The sequence below is a fragment of the Nycticebus coucang genome, chromosome 3 (genome assembly GCF_027406575.1).
Source record: "Nycticebus coucang isolate mNycCou1 chromosome 3, mNycCou1.pri, whole genome shotgun sequence".
Classification (NCBI taxonomy): Eukaryota; Metazoa; Chordata; class Mammalia; order Primates; family Lorisidae; genus Nycticebus; species Nycticebus coucang.
The window spans coordinates 134,546,052-134,566,030 of record NC_069782.1 but is presented as its reverse complement, the minus strand read 5'-3'; the positions used below and the strand labels follow the sequence as shown (position 1 = coordinate 134,566,030).

The 19,979-nt window shown below is 39.2% G+C and overlaps 1 protein-coding gene across 1 annotated transcript in view; it reads right to left on the bottom strand.

Moving 5' to 3' along the window:
* The window catches only part of SORCS3 (sortilin related VPS10 domain containing receptor 3), a 632,023-nt gene that overhangs the window by 8,549 nt on the left and 603,495 nt on the right, over nt 1-19,979 (bottom strand). The window contains exons 21-25 of the mRNA XM_053585949.1: nt 9,774-9,897; nt 9,276-9,388; nt 3,623-3,754; nt 1,477-1,576; nt 375-480 (exon numbers count right to left, since the gene is read on the bottom strand). Coding sequence (XP_053441924.1) covers nt 375-480; nt 1,477-1,576; nt 3,623-3,754; nt 9,276-9,388; nt 9,774-9,897 — 575 coding nt within the window. The remainder of the gene's footprint in view (nt 1-374; nt 481-1,476; nt 1,577-3,622; nt 3,755-9,275; nt 9,389-9,773; nt 9,898-19,979) is intronic.

The following is a 19,979-nucleotide window of genomic DNA, read 5'->3' as shown; positions in this document are numbered from 1 at the left end:
TTTAGCTGTATTTTCTCTATTTAACGACCTTGAGTAGAGAGTTGATTTGTATAAAAAAGATCTTCTGAACATTTGATGCCTTATTTTAGAAATTTGGGTGAGGTCTAAAAACCCCAACCCTTCTCTTAAAAGGAAGAAATTACTTTCATAGGCTAGCCTTCATTTACTTAAATTGTTACACCTGTAAACTGGATAGAGTTCTGATTCTTAAGCCTATTTATTCCATCCAACCCTCAATCATTCTTGCTTTCTCCCAGTGTCAACAGAACTTCAAGGAGAATTAAAATCAAATTCTTAAGATTAGTTTAGAAAAGTTAGTTATAGGAGAATCATCTTTGATGAATCTAGCCCCAGGACCTAAATTGAGCACATACCTTTTAAACTTGTAGATCAAAAACACAGCCAGGCCGACAAACACCACAGATAAGAGCATGAGCATGGCTGAGCTGCTATGCCCAGCACTGGAGTCCACCAATGGAGCTAGGAGGAAGGAACAGACATACTCACTTGGAAGCTGTTAGCTGGAGGGAGTACCTATCGGAGAAAGGACCACTGGTCTCCATCCTAAGTGCTCTCTGGACAAAGTCGGCCTGGCTCCAGTGATGAGAATGATATCTCTGACCAGAGCTTTTTGGGGAAAGCAAACTCCTCTGTTCTGCCTGAGGAAACTTGTTGTTCTCGGGATAAATTGACCAATGCATTCCCAGATAAGGGGCACAGAAGAAGGGCACAAATGTTCTTGCTCTTCAATAGCCTGGGCGCCTGTCAGTGTGAAATTTTTGATTAAATACTGATGTAATTTTTATTGTCTTTCTCCACAATTGTCTGGTGAAACACCACTGGATGGGCATATTTGGACCTCCATATCTGAAAAGTCTCATGTTGAAAAGAACCAATTGGCAAACAGACTCTCCCAGAGAGCCAGAAATAGATGTTTAGTGAGACATGCCTTTATTATTCCTTTCATAAATATACCAACTAGAGCTTGTTCCTGTTGCTATTTAGACTCCCATATTGCAAGTTGGAAGGGGATTTTAAATGCATATTATCTGGCCTCCTGTCTAAGATTCATGACGTCAAAAAAATAATAGAAATAAAGAAAGCCTGAGGACTACCCAATGTTGTTCCACTATGAACAATAAATAATAAATAAATTATTAAGTAAACAAAGTCTAGACACAAAGAAATTGTTGGTTTTCTTCAAAACCATCTAGGGATTCAATGGCAAGACCACTTATCACATAGTCTTCCGGGCATAAGATGCATCCAGTTTTATATATGTGTGTGTGTGTGTGTGTGCGCGCGCGCGTGCATGCACACACATGACTAATCTTTCTAAACCATCACTACACAAAAGGGCCCTCCTTCAAAGCCACTTTCAGGTGTCTGTGAGAAGTGTTTGGTGATTATCTCCCCCTTTTTCTCTAGGTAAACAGATCATCAGACCCATTTCCCCCAATTCCCAGTGGCACTTACCTAATGTCAACTGTGTGACGTACACAATGACTTGAACCCCTGGCTTCAGCTCAAACTGGATCAAATTTTGGTTTAGAGCATTAAACAGTGTCTCTACAATCTACAAAAAAAAAAAAAAAGACAGAAGAGAGGCAGAGAGAGAAAGGATGTCTGGGAAGACATGACATGGGACGATATTCCCTCATGGGGTAAGTAACCAGGGGAAGGTTAACAGATCAAAAAATGACCATGTTCAATCAGGAAGCAGGATGTTGGGACATCTTTATCAATTCTATCCTCATATTTCTTAGAGTCTTATGGAGCCCAGGGGAACAATGTGGGTTTGGACTGTCCAGGTCCACTCATAATGGGATTTTTTTTTTTCAATTTAACATGGATAGAAAATGTAGTATTCCAAGGATGAGAAAAATGCACATGAGCCTGGCTTTTACACATGTGGGTTGCATAGGGCCAACTGCGGGACTTGAATGTGCGTGAATTTCACTATGTGCAAGGATCCGGGAACCGATCCCCCGCGTCTGGTGGAAGGATGACTGTAGTCTGCATTATTTGCTTACTCTGGAGAGGGAAGGGACATGGAAAGAGATGTGCTGTTAGCCGGAGGGAGTACCCTCTGATCTGATGAATTAAAGCTGCAACAGATATAGGTGTTTTCTTCGATTCCTAGTTCAGTGTTCTTTCATCCATGTCTCTATCACCTAAGACCTGTTATGGGTTCCAGTGAAAGAAAGTCAACCCATCATTAGCTCTTTAATCTGATCGAGTAATTATAGGGGATGGAAGCCCCGCCAGGATTAAAGCAGGCATGTACCCCCAGCCCACTTTTCTACTTTTCCTATCTTAGAGACAATGGGAAGCAAACATCAAAGCAGAAGCTGCCTCCTTTTTATGGGATAATTTTTCCTCTTTACTGTTCCCTGGCAAGTATCAGAACACATAACATCGATTTAATCACTCTGTAATTCCCACATGAAAGCTGAGGCAGACTTAGGCTGTTGTCCCTAACTCTTATCTCACTGTATGCGCCTTAATATCACAGCTGCTATTCATCACCGTAATTACCTATTTATCTAAATGGATGGATATTGTAGCTTCCAAATATAGTTCACACATGCCACTTGCTATTTCAGAATAAAGAGGTCTTGTAAAAGTGATGTATGCATTGAAAAACTGGATTTATTTCTGGCCAACTTCAATATGCAACCCTGCAATGGAGGGGACTGCTTCGTTTTCCAGAGCAACTGCCATTGCCTCTATGCTGCTCGGGGACTGTGGATGGAAATGGGGATGAGGAGGTGGCTGTGTGAGGACCACTGGGACACAGAAATGATCACAGAAATCTGCATATGATTACCTCATACAGAGGCAGATGTTGGATTCATGCTGATTTCCAGCAGCCTCATCCTTACTTATTTCCACTTCTGACTTAGCATCATGAGAAGACACGAGAGGGTGGAGCAGGGTGCAGTCAACACAACCCCAGGAGTGGCAGGGAGTGAGAGGGAAGAACACCAGGCTGGCCGTGTCCTTAACTTGCAGGGAAGTGTGCCCATCACAGCACAGTTCTATGTGCCCAGGTGATAAGAACAGTAAATCACAATCCCTTTTTGAAATGCTGCTTCCTTTGTCAAAGCAAGATTAGGCAAACCATCTCTCTCCAGAGAAATGTGTTCAAAAGTAGTTCATGTTCTCCCCAGAGGCAGAACTTAAATTGGCCAGGAGCTCTAGGGCCAGTGCCCTTTAAAAAGAAGCAGCACATAGCCCCAGAAACCGGTAGAGAAACTCAAATCCCACCCCTTTTCTCTGCTGCCTGCCCCACAAGCCCTAGAGGTCACCAGGTGGTAAACATGAGCCAGGTGTAGGGGTGGTCACCGCTGGCATGGATGGCGTCGGGTGCCTGTCCTTCCTGAGCAGCTAAATGCTCCCATCTATTTACATCTGCATTTATTCTGGAAGGCTGATTGTTCTTCATAACTCTCGGTGTTGGGCAAAGACTTACAGAAGGCAATGGGAAAGAGCAATGGGAAACAGCGCAGTGGGAAGGCAATGGGAAAAAGCCTGGCTCCTTTCTGGCTGGAAATGGCTTTGTCCCCCCTCCGGGTGTAGAGGACAGGCAGGTGTCCCCACCATGTCTGCTTCCACTTACTTGTTCCAGGTCCCCTTCATTGCCTTTCCTCCTCTCTGTCAGATTCTTGGGTGGGAGGATGAAAAGCTCTGCTGAAGTGGGCAGGCCAGGGAACATGGCAATGAGGATCTGTTCTTCTGGGACACTGGTTACCTGCAAAGAGGTTTAGTCAAAGAGTGAGGTGCTGGGAGAGCTGGCCTTTCCCAAAGCTTTTTAAATGCAGCATTTTACTCCAATATACATCCAGGCTTTCTCTCTGTGTTCTCCTAGATCAGCTAGGTAAAGAATTATTAGTTTCACTAACTCCTCTACTCTGAATTTCTATAAAAAAGAAAAAATATATACATGTATTTTTTTACAGAAATTAAAATGGTATTACAAATGATTTTCAAAGCATTATTTGCTGGGAATATTAGCAAAAGTTCCTCCCATATATTTCATTTTTCTGTACTAAGAGGGCTAGAGCTTATAGCTAAAACACAAACAGACTGGCTGCAAATGAAGAAGAGTCATAAATAAACATGGAAAATGCAAATTTAAAGAAAGCAGAACAGTGAAAACAGCTGTTTTCACTTATTAAACAGGATTTTCTTCTTTCTTTCTTCTTCTTTTTTTTTTAGTTTAATAACTAATATTGGTGAGGCTGCAGTGAAGAAGTCTCCCTCATTTGACACTGGTGACAATAAAAAAATTATACGTATTGCCAATTTGTTTTCCAGAAGACTTACTTTAAGGTCATAAAAATATGAAGTCATACCCTTCATTCCGTAACTGTGACTTGGTGAGTTTGTCCTAAAGACATAATTAAAAATACAGAAAAAGCCATATGCAGGAAAAACTACTCACAACACTATTTATAATAGCAAATAAATGAGAAAATCTCAAGTTTTCCAAAATAAATAAATAAATATTGGTGTAATCACCTGGTAGTGTATTATTCTATCATTAAGATGATAATGACTACTAGGGCAACACAAAAATACTTAGGATAGCTGCCTCCTATTCTATTTCCTTACATTCCTATGGTTACAGCGCCATAAAAATGCGAATGTACAAAAAAGAAAATAATGAAATACTAAAATTTATTACAAGGCTGGGATTATAAGTGAATTTTTCTATTGCTGAAGTGTTTACTAAATGGATTATATTGCTATAGTGATAAAAACTTAGAAGAAAGCTTCTGTATGAAGGAGAATTCTTAAAGAAAATAGGACTCTGAGCTCTCCCCCTGTAAAGAGTATGCTTATTCATTCCTATGTGCATCCTAAAGATCTTGTATCTAGAAAAACACCTCTTATGCCCATCCAAATATATATCATTTGTGATTCAGCTGAGATGCCCACCTTCTCCAGGAAGTCCCCTCTGCCTGCAGTGAACTCCTCCACTTCCGACTCCCACCCCAGGCACCTCCAGATTACCATGCCCCATATGATTCAGAAGCATAGATGATGCCCACTGTGACATACAATTACATCTGCCTGGTACAGTCTTTTCTCTAATAAGTTTTTCCTGTGTCCTTGCTCAGACATTCCTGGGGGTCTCTGTGGCTACTTTACTTTTCCAAAAGATGTGTGATGAATTGTATAGAAACAAATGGGTAAGTATCTCAGGAATGGAAGAAAAAGTATCCAATGTACTCAGCCCTACTATGAAGCTAAATTATAGCTTTCACATGAAGGCGATAACCCAACTATAGCACAAGACTATGGGGAAAGGGCCAAGGAAGGGGAAGGGAGGGGGGAGGTTTTGGTGGAGGAAGGGTAATGGGTGGGGCCACATCTATGGTACAGCTTAGAATGGGTACAGGCAATTGCACTAATGTACACAGCTATGATTTAACAATAAAAAAACAACAAAATGTGTGTATCCTATGACCTAGCAATTTCTATTCCCCAGTTAATAATACTAGGAATAGAGATTTGTCCAATTCATATATTCGTACAATTGCATGAAAATAGGCAAGACATGATTGCAAGAGGGACTTTACCTAACAATTGCAATCAGTGTAACCTGGCTTATTGTACCCTCAATGAGTCCCCAACAATAAAAAAAAGAAAATATGTTTACAAAGTTTTTCTTTACAGCACTTTTCCTTACAGCAAAAAATGATGTTTATTAACTGATTAAATAATGTGTAATAATAAAAAAAAAAAGAAACAAACGGGTTGGGTGTTTCCCATGTTCCCAGCTCTGACTCCTATATAGAACTAGGTTTACACACTGGAGTTAATTCTCAGGGTGGGATGTGAGAAGAGCGAGAGAGCCAGCCTTCAGAAAGATGAGTAGCACCAGTTAGAAGCCTAAAAGGTCCACCCAAGCAAGGCATCCCGTTGGAACCCTGAGATGGTTTGCAACATATCTCAGAGTCCTGCCATGGGACATGACCCTTGAGGAGCTGGCAGTCCCAGTGCTCAAGTCCATGGGGCAGGAGGGCCTTATCCTAACCTTCCAGAGAAAGCAAGTCTAAGGACACCAGACTTAGTGACACAATGCAAAGAATTACCCAATGTAAGGAAGAGGGTCAAGCTATTAGTGACTTTGCTGGTGGGACTTCTTGTCTCAGAAAAGAGGAATTTCAGGTGGTGTCAGTCAGTCAAAGACATTGGAAGGACCCTGGATGAGATTTGAGGCAAACAAATTGATTGGCATGATTCATTATTGTTATTACAATTGCCAAGTTATTTTTTTAAAAGCTGGTAAATTTTTAATAAATGCAACCATGAAAAATATAATTTTGGATGCCTCCCCATCAAAGACATATGTTATGGCCTGAATATTTGTGTGTCCCCACCTCTAGCATCCAAATTCTTATGTTGAGCCGTAATCAACAATATAATGGTATTAGCTTGAAGCCTTTGAGAGGCAATTAGGGTTTTTTTTGTTTGTTTTTGCAGTTTTTGACCGGGGTGGTTTGAACCCACCACCTCTGGCATAGGGGGCCTGCACCCTACTCCTTTGAGCCACAGGTGCTGCCTGAGGCGATTAGGTTTTTAGAGTGGAGTCCGCACAAATTGAATACCTGTCTTTACAAAAGAGAAGTCCCTTGCCCTTTCCACTGTGTGAAGATACAGCAAAAAGCACCATCTATGAACCAGGAAATGGGCCCTCCCCAGACATTGAAACTCTTAGAACCTTGGTCTTAGACTTCCAGGCCTCCAGAATTATAAGAAATGAGTTTCTGTTATTTATAAGTCTCCCATGCATAGGATTTTGCTATAGCAGCCCAAACAGACTAAGATAGCATATTTAGAAACCTCATTTTCATCTCCTTCTATAAACAATCTCTTTGCAAAAGAATGTGAAGTATAGTGATTCTTCTTGACAACTCCCGATAGGAATGCTCTTAAACCATTCCCTGTTACCTAGTCTCCAAGCCCTTCCTGGATCCTCCTCGGGCCTGGGGGAACATCTGCAATCACACCTCCCCAACACCCCCCCAGCAGAAGCCCAACAACCTCCACAGCCGCAGCTCCTCAGACCCTTCCCAATTGTCCCCACCTCTAGCTTTATCTTCAGACTCATCTTCTCAACTCTTCGCCCAATTATTTCTCAGATGCTCCAAACTTATATTAGAAAGGCGGAGCCCTTATTGTTTCCCAAGCACATCTCTCCCACACAGTCCTCATCTTGATTAATGGTGAGGCCTTCTCCTGCCGACTCTGGCCACCAGAAAGCTTCTCCCTCCCTCACATTCACACTACTTGTTATTAGTCACCAAATCTATTGTTCAGCTTCCTAAGTAGTCTTTGACTCTTTCCTCTTCAGGGTCTTATGTTCTCTGGCCTAGATAACTGCAGTGGTCTTTTTCCTGTTCATCTTTTGTGAAATCTCTCCTACATCTGTTCCCTTACTTCTCCAGCCATCTGTCATCTGCATTGCCACTAAAAAGGGTGACAAATATAAATATATTAGCAGAATTTTCTTAAATTAAAGAAAAAGAAAATAATACTTTTCATACTCTGCAGTGCCTATAAGATAGATGCCAAGCTCCTTACAGCTTCTCAGGCCCTTCTCAATCTGACCTAACCACCCTAGGTCAACTTAGCCACAGTGTTCCTTATAACCTAAAGATTGGCAAAGTCAAACTCCTTACCATTTCCCAATATGCTGTACTCTTTCAAGAACCCGCAGCTTTGCTTCTGCTATTCTTTTACCTGAAAGACACCATCCTTTTCCTGTTAACATGTATCCTTTGAAAACACTGTTCCAGTACCCCCTGTAGCACCACTCCAATAGTTGAATATGTATTTGCTGAATGGCAAACCTGCACTTCCCTGAATAGAGCAAATCACACTTCTTTCTTTGCTTCTTAAAGAAGCTGTCCATATCTTTACCTTAGAGCTGGTCACACATTAAACTCACTCCTACATTTGAATTGAGCATGTTTGATTCATCATTATGTTCTAGTGCCTGGCTTTGACAGAATAGTTAACTTTTCTAAGGCAAATCTGACATTAAATTAGCACTAATTTCTGCTGGAATGCTTTGTTTTTTGATCTGTGGCCAGCTGAGTGTCCCCTAGGGCCAATGGTAGCCTCATGAGTCTGAATGTCTGGTTAACATGACCCCTTTGGTCAGGAAAAGCCAGATAAGTACATGATATTATTATACATTCAATGCATGATTTATTAAAACATTAACTGCCATGTGAGTTTTATGTAACTTATGTTAGTTGTGAGCCTGGGGCATCATGAAACATACATACCTCACAGGTCTCTTGACCTATCTTGACTTAATAAATCACTGTGGCCCCAAGGAAAAAAAGAGTATCTTATGAGGGAGTCAATGTGGAAGGGATCAAGCTCCTGTCCCAGAAACATCCAAGATAAACATTTGGCCAATTTCTGTCTTTATTTTTTTTTATTTGTTATTAAATCATAGCTGTGTACATTAACGCAATCATGGGGCACCATATACTGGTTTTATATAACATTTGACATATTTTCATCACACTGGTTAACACAGCCTTGCTGGTATTTTCTTAGTTACTGTGTTAAGACATTTATATTCTACATTTACTAAGTTTCACATGTACCCTTGTAAGATGCACCGTAGGTGTGATCCCAACAATCACCCTCCCTCTGCCCAACCTCCCCCCTCACTCCCCTCCCATTCCCCCTTCCTCATATTCTTGGGTTATAACTGGGTTATAGCTTTCATATGAAAACCATAAATTAGTTTCATAGTAGGGCTGAGCACATTTGATACTTTTTCTTCCATTCTTGAGATACTTTACTAAGAAGAATATGTTCCAGCTCCATCCATGTAAACATGAAAGAGGTAAAGTCTCCGCATGGGTGCAGAAAGGGGAACACTTCTACACTGCTGGTATGAATTCAAATTAATACATTCCTTTTGGAAAGATGTTTGGAGAACACTTAGAGATCTAAAAATAGACCTGCCATTCAATCCTACAATTCCTGTCTATAAACCCTCTCTTCCTCCCTCTCTTCTATCTTCTTCCTCTCCCTCACCCTTTCTTACTCTTTCTTCTCCTCCCTTCCCTCCTTCTTTCCTTAATTCCCTCCATTCTTCTTCTCTCTCTCTCTTTTTATAGAAAAGTAATCTCTAATTGTGGAAAGGTTGAGTTAATCAATGAAAATGTATTCTGGAACACACCATCTGGTTCTTTTCTTTATTCACAAAGACTTACACTAAGATAAAGCCAACTTACTTTAACCAGAGCTCGCTTGATGACATTGCCAATATCTTGCCTCCACTCAGGAATGTCAGGATTATGGTAATCCAGGTTAGGAGAGAATGACAAGAGCTGTGACTGGAAGTATTCTGTGGGTGAGAGAGTATGTAGGTGAGCCCAGGAGGGTGAGAAAGAGAGGGTGTGATGGGTGAGGGGCTCCAAACCACTGTGCTGTGGGAGAAGGGTCTGCTCTTCCATGAGGTTTCAGCTCTGACTCCTTATCCCAGCAAATGGTAGATGTGTGGTCCTACCAGTTTTGTTAGTCACTAAGCTCTCAAGCCTTTCTTCTTGTAAATAATAATATATGAAGTGAAGGAGAAGCAGGAAACCCTAGGTGACTTGTGCTACTTGTTGATCTACATAACTTTGCCCTGTCCTGGGGAATATCTGGAGCAGTCAGTGATTGCCAGAAGGGTGGACAGAGGAAATGGGATGGGCAGGAAGGCACAACACAGGACAATTTTCAGGGCTCACCATGAACTGCGATGTCTTTTGTGTCCTGGATAAGGGCATTCCCAGCAGCCACCTGGACGGTGATGGTGTTGGTTCCCTCAGTGTGGAAAGTGAAGGAAATGCTGCTGTCCAAGGTGATGAGGGGCTGCAAGACAGTCAAGCGACAACACCCATTTAGCCTCTGTGGAGTATCTTCTTTCCTTCCTTTCCTGTAATTCTGAGACTGTCATTCTTACTTGAAAGGAAAAAAAAAAAAAAAAAACTTTGTACACCTTCCTACAACTGATTATTCTCCCAGTATCCAGGAAGAGTATAGTCGTATCTCAGAATCCATGGGGGTTAGTGTGCAAGAGACCTGCAGATACCCAAAATCTGCCCATACAACATGTCTCCAGTAGTTCCTCCACATCTGCAGATTTTGAATCCTGCAAATACTATATTTTGATCATCATTTGCTTGCAGATGTGGTAACTGTGGACATGGAAGGCTGATTATAGTTATTGAAAAAACATCCATGTATAAGCGGACCTGAACACACGGTCCAGACTCAGGCTGTGCAAGGGTCAACTGTAATTATATATTTTCCCCCTTTGGAAAAAAGGATATTAATAAAATCATATGCTTATTGGAGAGAAGAGAATGGATATCCTGAAATGGAATATTTAGTGGTGATCTGAGTGAGTTTCCTTGCCAGGTTTCTGCTATTTCAAAGGTAGATGTAGCAGTAAGAGGTTGATCTAAAGCAGCTGATAGACATCACAAATAAAGATGTGTCACAAGCACAGATGAGAAGACCCCCCTCTCCTCTCTCTGTGTGTCAGGAAACAACAGGATAGACAGTAGTAATGCAGCCAGTTGGGGGATGCAGAGCTGCCATTTAAGGGGATGTGGGAGGTTGTGGGTCAGCACCCCCATGCATGGCTTAGATGAATGCACACAGAGCCTCTGCAGAGGTGCCAAGATTCAGCATCCCCGCTGCAAGATGGAAATTCCTTTCTCCATTTTCAGCAGAGTCTCAGAAACAATAATTTAATTTCTTCTGCTTTAAAATTCTATAACTCTATTTTATGATCAGGCTGATGGCTGGAACTGGACAGGATTAGAGATATTGCCCTCAGTTTCTGATATTCTTCCTTTTCTGTTTGCTAAATGAAAGAAGAAAGGGAGAATGGAAAGAGATACACGACTTCCTTTAACTAAGGGCAAACCCCAGAGGTCAGGCATTCTTCCCCACACAGAGGCCTGGGTGATGTCACACATAAGCATGAGGACTTCTGAATTAAATAACGATGAGGTGCAAGAAGGCTCTGTCAAGCACATAAAACCCAATGGGTCAGCAGTGGCTGATCAGAATAATCCTGTTTTGAGAAAGAAGCTGAAGTCAAGCTGGACTCAGCAGAGCAATGTTGGTACCACCATGGAATGGAGTTAAGGAGAAAAACTCTGTCACAGAGTCGCTACACTTAGTGTAACCAAAATGGTGACTTGAAACTCTGGCTTTGATCATTATTTTAATGAATGACCCTGGGCAAAGTGTGTTCTCATTCTAGGTCTTAATTCTTTATCTGTTAAATGAAGGGTTTGCCTCAGAAGATCTGTGAAGACTCGTGAAGCAATGAGAATTAGGAGGGTTGACAAATGGCTTCCGATAAAACTTCCGTGTCCTGGTGTTCAGCCCATCAGGCCTTGTCCCTCAGAAAACCCTCAATTGCTTCATTACCTTAGTCACATTCTTCAGAAACAAAATGAGATGCGTTTACACACTCAATAAAATGACTAATTTTTAAAAAATGATAACACCAGATAATCTTAAAGATGCAGAGAAACTAGAATTCTCATATGATATTGATGGGAACATTTAAGGCTATGACCACTTAGGAAAAAGTTTGATTTTACACAAAACTCCAAAAACTTTTTCCTAAGTGGTTGTACCTGCAATCCTGCTAATTTAGTTAGGAGGAAAGAAAACACATGTCCTAAAGCAAAACAAACAAAAAACCCACTTATAGTAGCTTATCCATAACAGCTTAAAACTAGAAACATCCCAGGAATTCATCATTTATCAGTAGGAAAATAAGCTATAGAACATTCAAACGGCGAATATAAAAGAACAAACAGGGGTGGAGATTGGAAGGGAAGGAGGGAACTCTCTGGAATGGTGGTAATACTACATATTTTGATAGGAGTTTGGATTACACAGGTGAATGTCTTTGTCAAAACTCAGTAAGTGCACATGGCAAATTTGTGCATTTTAATACATTTTCTACTCTCCCGGTTATAAGAAGTGTAAAGAAATATTAAACTACATAGTTAATGATTTGCAAGCTGAACCATTCAGGATGAAGTGTGTTGGTATCTTAAATTTGCTTTTAAATGAATCAAAAAATCAAGATAGAGTGATGGCAGAACACAGAGATAGATAAACATACCATGGTACATATAATGGTAGACTGGAGGTAATAGGTATATGAATGGTCACTACATAATTGCTTCTACTTTTTGAAATTTTTCATAATGAAACATTAGGGTAAAAGTTTAGAAACAAGACGAAGTAATCAATGTGCTTTTATTTTCCCAACTCGGTGAGTTACTCTCTCTGACCATGACTGTGCTGTAACACCTTTCCAGTCTGGTTTGCTGCCCTCAGCCATCTCTCATCTTTCCCTGCTTTTCCCCATTAGGTATTTTTCTCCCTTAATAGTTTTCTCTTCAGGGAGTTTTCACTACTTCCACATCATCTTTTTCAGCTCTCAGCAGTATACCCAGTCCTCTCTCCTTGATCTGTACATTCTTCTTAAGACTCAGGTGGTTGCTACTACCCTGAGCAATGGCACGTCTTCTGGGAGGAAGGGAGTCCTCCAACCCCAGCTGATTAGATCTTGTCTCCATCTGGCTGCTTCTCTAGGAGATCCAGGGGCACGGCAAGGGGTTAGGGCTGCAGGGCAGAGGGAATGCCATCTGAAGGCAGAGAGTGCGTGCTCTCCTGCCAGCTAGGCAGGGCACCAAGCCACAGCAAACAAACTGTGCTGAATGGGAACACTTGCTCCCTGGGTGGCAAACCACAGATTCCCATGCTAGGAAATGGCAGGAGCTAATTTTGTTTTCCAAATTGCTTTTGTTTTCCATCAGCTGTTATGGCACCGTGGCTGATTTCACCTTCCTTGCAAGCTGGAACACATAACAGGATTCTTGACTTCTTCATCAGCCACGGATATCTGGTGCCCAACGCTAAATTAAATCAAGTATTTTAAGGTTCATTTACTCAAATATATTAGGCAAGCAGACGCATTTATTAAGCCAGACCTCTTTTAATCCCAGCAAATTGGCCTTTCAAAGCCCCACAGATCCAACAGGCAGCTGATTGACTTACTGGTCTCTGTGCGGAGCCAGCCCACAGCGAGGCCCCTTAGCCTAATACCTCATGTCCTGCCTAGGCCGCAAGCTACATCCCTCCCCATGGAGAATCCTTCATGTGCGACAGGTCACATATTATCCACTGAGCCCAGCGAGAAATTGACAAAGCTCTGAGTGACTATTTAGTTATGAGATTTCCACTTGACTAATGGAACAGGGAGCTGCAGGGAAACTTGGGATGCAGCCTACACCGGTTTCCCAGACACAGTGAGTCAAGTTAATATCGGATATTATAAGTCTCTGCAATATAAAATGCACACTGTGAGATAAAAGCTGTTATTCCCACGTTGGACAAACTGTGCAATCACAATGTTTGCATCGCCTAAAACCTTCATGAGATTATATAGCAACATATGAAAAGGGCTTATCATATGAAATGGGCAGGTTGAACACATAATTGTGCATATACAATGTTTAGAATTATGTAAAAAGTCTTAAATACACACAAAGACAAGAAAGAAATAAAGCAAAATAGTAACCACAGCTGTGTTATGACTATGGGGTTAATGTAAAAATTCACAGGTTACTTTTTCTCCAACACACACACACACTTTTTCTTTCTCTCTTAGAAAACATGTAACTGCCTGAAGTATCACTGTCCATGAATCTGATTCTATCTTCTATCACCCTATCCTAAACAAGGGTTTCTAGGACAAAATTAAAAAAAAAAAGCAAACAAAAACACTCCTGTTTATGTCATTCTGTCACCTGTCATCTACCTCTCCATCTTTCAGGTTTTTTTCTCCAGCTTCTGCCCAAATTAATTCTCTAACTCTATTTTGGCTCAGTTAGACTATACAGAACACAACCATTCCTATAAAGACTTACCTTTACACCCAAATTCCTTTCTCTCTTCTCCACCTCAATTCCACTGTTCTTTCAATGCCATTGCAGGATGGACTCTATATGCTATGCACTCCATGTCAGATAAAGCCCACCTTTGTCACCCCACCTCCATCACCCCCCCAGGATGCCTCATGTGACAAAAATGCTACATTCCTATAGCTTACCTTCTTGTTCCCTTTTCTTGGATGTTAGCCTCATATTCTCAAGTAGCTCATGATGTAATTTCACAGCTCCATGGTAGGTCTACAGGCCTATGCACCTACAGTGGGATCTCAGGGATTCTTGCTCACTTCTACCTATTTATATACCATAGTGGCTCACTAATCATTGCAGTGATGTCCATCTTGCCTTCTCATCTGAATGCAATCTCAGGTAGAGACAATATTGTATGTACTTTTCTACCCCCTAATGTCACCAATCAAAGGTCTGGTTATAAAGAGGATGGGTCAATTGATTCTTCTAAATAGATTGATTTAATTCAACTGTATAAGGGAACCTATCCACTTCACCTAGTTATGCAAATACATACAAATATCCATAGCACTACCCTCCAAAGTTATAGGACTAGGTGTTTTCTCTGTCAAATGGGATGATTTCTCATTCATCAGTGATGTTCTGATGATTAAATAAAATACACTGGTATGAAGAGCCCAGTACACAGTACTCCAAATAAACACTAAGAATTAGTATTAGCGCTTTTATAGGTCAGTTTGTTAATCACTGGGAAATAAATAGCTCCAAATCGCAGTAGTCACTATGACAGTCCAAGACATTAATTCATATGCCACCCAAATATGGTGCTTATTATTGTGCACTGTGGTCACCTTGATGTGTTTCTGGCCCAGAAAATGTATCTCTTTCAAATTGACTGAATAATCATCTTTAGAGACTAGAATGTAATCTGTGGAACCAAGTTAGATTTGTCATCTAGATGCAGATGTTATTAATGCAAATTATGAACACAATAGTGACTAATATTTCCAAGTGCTATGCTCTAAATTCTTCATATACCTTTTTTGACTTGTCACAGCAATACTTGATCATAGTTATTGCTATTATACTGAGACATTACAATCAATTAAACTGAAACTCAAAGATATTAAATGGTTTGACTAAAGCTACACAGCAGAGAACAATCTGTCTGGACTCCAACCTAGATTTGTCTTCTTCTGAAACCACTCTACTTCTATTGCTTCTTGTGTATTATCATTGCCTTCGTTCTTTAACAGCAAAAACAAACTAGTAAAAAGACCATGGAGATCCGGCTGGGTATTTGTACAACATTTCATGCTCAAGCTTATATATAAAAAATTTCTAACAAAATGAATACCTCTGGTCATCAATTTAGAAAACAAAACTATAATGCTAGTAAGTAATTTAAAAATCATCCTATCATAATATGGCATAAGATAGATTAGAGAGGTATGTATGTAGGTAGGTAGGTAGGTAGATGGATGACAGATAGAAATAGAGAGATGGAAAGCTCTATGGTAGATTTCTAATAATAACTCAGTGATAGTCATATATTAGATGTTAGCATCCTCGCTTTAAAGAAAAAGACACTGAGACTTAAATTATTTGCCCAAGCTAACACAGAAATTAAAGGAAATAGAAATTAGAACCCTGATATCTTTGCCCATTTCCTTCTTTTGCTTTTAATCAAATATTTATTAGATACTACATACCATTTCAGGTCTTGGACAGAGCACCCAAGGGGGAAAAAACAGTGCTGTAGTGAAACACTGTGTCTTGAGGCTGATAAGATACTTGAAGGCTGATAAGAAAATTGCTTTGTTGAATGGCCAAGATTGCCCTCCTTGCACAAAGAAGTTTCTCTGTAAAGAGCACCAGGTAAATCAACCCTAACAAGAAAAAATTCCTCGACTTGACAGTTAAACTCTCACATTCTCAGAGGTGAAATGAACATAAAATCCTATTTTTTTTAAATTTCCCCCAAATGATTTTCTTTATCCCCCCCACTTCACTATGCACATCTGTTGGTCTTTGACACAAGGTTTTAGGGTCTGTAACCTCCAGAAGATAAATACCACCAGAGGTGCAACTAAAGCATCTCGGTCTGGAGAACAGTGCCCAGTAGATGGAAGTTAGGAGACCCAAGTTTGAGGTCTGGCTCTGCAATTTACCACATATTTGAACTTGAGATGCTCATCTCACATGGTGCACTTAACTTTTCTAATTTACCATATCAGGGTTTTATTCAATAATCTGCCTATCCATTGTTTTAGTGAAAAACAATCCCAGAAATACCAAAGTATTCGTTGCCTATAATAAGAAATTAATTTAAAAACATGAGGTACAAATAATGCAAACAGAAAGTGTGCCTTGGTCCAGTAATCTTGCTCTATTTTTTACCAAGCTATCCTAAATATCGGTTTCAATGACATAATAAAAAAATCCAGGTGTTGAATACATAGTGTGAACCAAGTAAATCTGTGTTATCTTAGTTTTCACAACCATAAAATTGATATAGGCGTTACTCTGTCCAGTTTAAACTAAATGAATACATTTTAGGTAAAAAATCTTCAGCAAGATCACACAGCCAAGACATAGCAATGCTGGAAACCTAACTCATTAATCTCTAAACTCAAGGTCTGTGTTCTCTCTGCCTCTTTAAGAAAGATCAGGGATAAGTCATTGCCCACGTATATTATGCAGGTGGAAGGAAGGATAGGGGTGAAGTTTTCTTTTGTCATTACTAGAAAAACTGTGTATTTATCGTCTCTCTTTAGAAATCCAGCACTTCCATGTCTGTTGTGATATGTTCCTTAAATTATTATTACTATTTTAAACATAAAGCTCTCTCCGAGATGAGCAATACCAATCACATGAATTTAAGAAAAACTCCCATATGAGAGTTTAAAACTCCAGGGAGATTGAGTCATAGGATCCCCCATAACTGTGAATTTATCACAGCAGGTAACCAGGTTCTCCCAATAAATTTGAAAAAAACAAACAAACAAAAAAAAAAACTGCCCTCATGCTTCTGTCACAGAGAAAGGAAAAAGAACAATTTTGAATTACATCAAAGCATTCTGTTCTTTTTAACAAGGTCTGCCCTTACAAGAACCTAATAAATCAGAGACTAAGCTGCTAGCATTTTATCATAGCCCAGCTGTTCTAGGGGAAGGAAGATATCCAACTTTAGTCTGTTCTACCTTTCTATGGGGGAGAACATAAATACCCAACTCCAGCCCACTCTAGTCATCCTATCCCAGCTGGGGTAAGGTGGGATAAGCAGAAACACCTGTGAAGTACACAGTCCAGAGGCATAGGTTCACAAAAAGCCTGATATCTAATCATAGGTTTATAGAAAGATTCCCTTGCCCCCATGTTTTATTGTCACATTACTAAAGGCCTATATACAGCCATTGCTTTTACCAGTACATCGTCTAGCTACCAAGACATTATGATACACAAAAGGGCAAAAAACAGTTTAAACAGACATAATTAGTATAACAAAAGATCTAGGGCGGCGCCTGTGGCTCGAAAGAGTAGGGCACCGGCCCCATACGCTGGTCGGTTCAAACCCAGCCAAAAAAACTGCAAAAAAAAAAAAAAAAATCTAGTGGATAAAGTAGACAGCATGCAAAAACAGATGGGCAATGTAAATTGACAGATGAAAATCCTAAGAAAAAAACTAAAAATAAATGCAAAAGTTCGAAAACATTAAGCCTGAAAGCTTGAAAAACTGCCTTTGATGGGCTTATTAATAGTTTGCATATAGAGAAGGAAAACATCTCTGAGCTTGATGTTATCTCAACAGAAACCCCAAACTGAAAAGCAAAGAGAACAAAGAGTAAAAAACAAAAACACAACAAAATACCCAAGAATGTAGGACAACTACACAAAGTGTACATACATGTGATGTCAATACCAGAAGGAGAATAAAGAGAAAAAGAGAGAAATGAACAGAAGAAATATCTAAAATGATAACAACCGAGGATCTCAACAAAATAATGTCAGACACTGAAAGCAAACACAGGAAAATCAAAGAACATTGAACACAATAAATGCAGAAAAGTCCAAATCTACACATATCATTTTCAAACTATAGGAAATCAAAGAACATTGAACACAATGCAGAAAAGTCTAAATCTACACATATCATTTCAAACTATAGGAAATTGAAGATTAAGAAAATATCACCAAAGAATACAGAGGAAACAAACACCTTATTTGTAAAGAATAAAGGATAAGAATATTATCCAACTTCTTCTCAGAAGCCAAGTGAACAAGAAGAAAGAAAAGGGATATATTTAAAGTGTTGATAGAATAAAAACATCATGAATCTAGAATTCTGTACCCTGAAACATTATCCTTCAAAATGGAAGAAAAAATAAAGACTTTTTCAGATAAATAAAAATTGAAGGAATATGTTTCCAATAGATCTGCCTTGTAAGAATTGTTAAAAGAAGTGCTTCAGAGAGAAGGAAAATATTATAGGTCAGAAGCTCTGAGCCACATAAAGAAGAAAGAAGTGGAGGTAAAATTAAGAAAAGATTATTTCTTATTCTTATTTGACCTGACAGGTAACAGTCTACCTAAGATAATAATGCCAACAATGTATTGGATTATATATAGTTGTGTATATACCTTAAGTATGCTTATATATAAATACAATGAGTCACAGTAGTGATACAAGAGGCAGAAGGGAGAAATAATAATTGTGTTGATATTAAAAGCCACTTGAACTACCCTTGAAGTAGTACAGTGTTATTTAAAATGGGATTGGAGTAGTTGTAAATGTATATAGCAAATTCTAGGGCAACCATCAAAATTTTTTTAAATGTATAAATTATGTGCTTAAAAAGGAGAGAAAATCAGTAAGGACACAGTTGAGTTCAACAACACTATCAATCAACTGGATATAATTAACATCTATAGGTTACTTCATCCAACAACAGCAGAATACACATTCTTCTAAAGCCCACATGGAACATTCACCAAGATAGATGACCACATTCTAGGCCATAAAACATACTTTAACAAGTTTAAAAAAATAGAATTCATAAAATGTCTGCTTTTAGACCACAATGGAATTAAACTATAAATCATCAACAGAAAGACAACTAGAAAACCCCAAATGGATGGAGATTAAACAACACACTTCTAAATAGCACATTGGTCCAAGAAATCCCAAGAGAAATTAAAAAGTACTTTGAATTAAATAAAAGTGAAAATACAACTTATCAAAATTCATGGGGTATGTGAAAAGCTGTATGCAGAGGGAAATTTAGATCCTTGGGTGCAAATATTAGAAAATAAGAAAGATCTAAAATCAGTCATATAAGCTTCCATTTAGGAAATGAGAAAAAAGTAAATCCACAGGAAGAAGAAGAAAAGAAATAATAAATATTAGGACAGAAATTAATGAAATTGAAAGCAGGAAATCGATAAAAAAAATCACTAAAACCAAAATCTGGTATGTTGAAAAGATGTATGAAATTGATAAGCCTGTAACCAGGTTAACTAAGAGAAAAGAGACACAAATTACTAATATTAGAAATGAAAAAAGTAACATCAGTACAGATCCCATGGATATTAAAAGGATAATAAAGGAATATGATGACAATTCTATACCCGTAAGTTGTTAACCTAGATTAAATGGATCGGCTTCTTGAAAGACACAATATGACAAAACTCACACAAGGTAACAAAGAAAATCTAAACAGGCCTATATACTAAAACAACTGAATGAGTAATTAATAATCCTTCAAAACAGAAAACTCTAGGCCAAACAGTTGTATTGATGAATTCTAAATATTTAATAGAGAAATTATGGCAATTTTCCACATCATTGCACAAGAGAGAGAAGAGGAGGGAATACTTCCTAACTCATTTCATGAGGCCAGTTTCACCCTAATACCCAAATCAGATAAAGACGTTACAAGAAAAGTAAACTAATTATCAATAACTCTCATTAACAAAACTTTACAGCCTCAACAG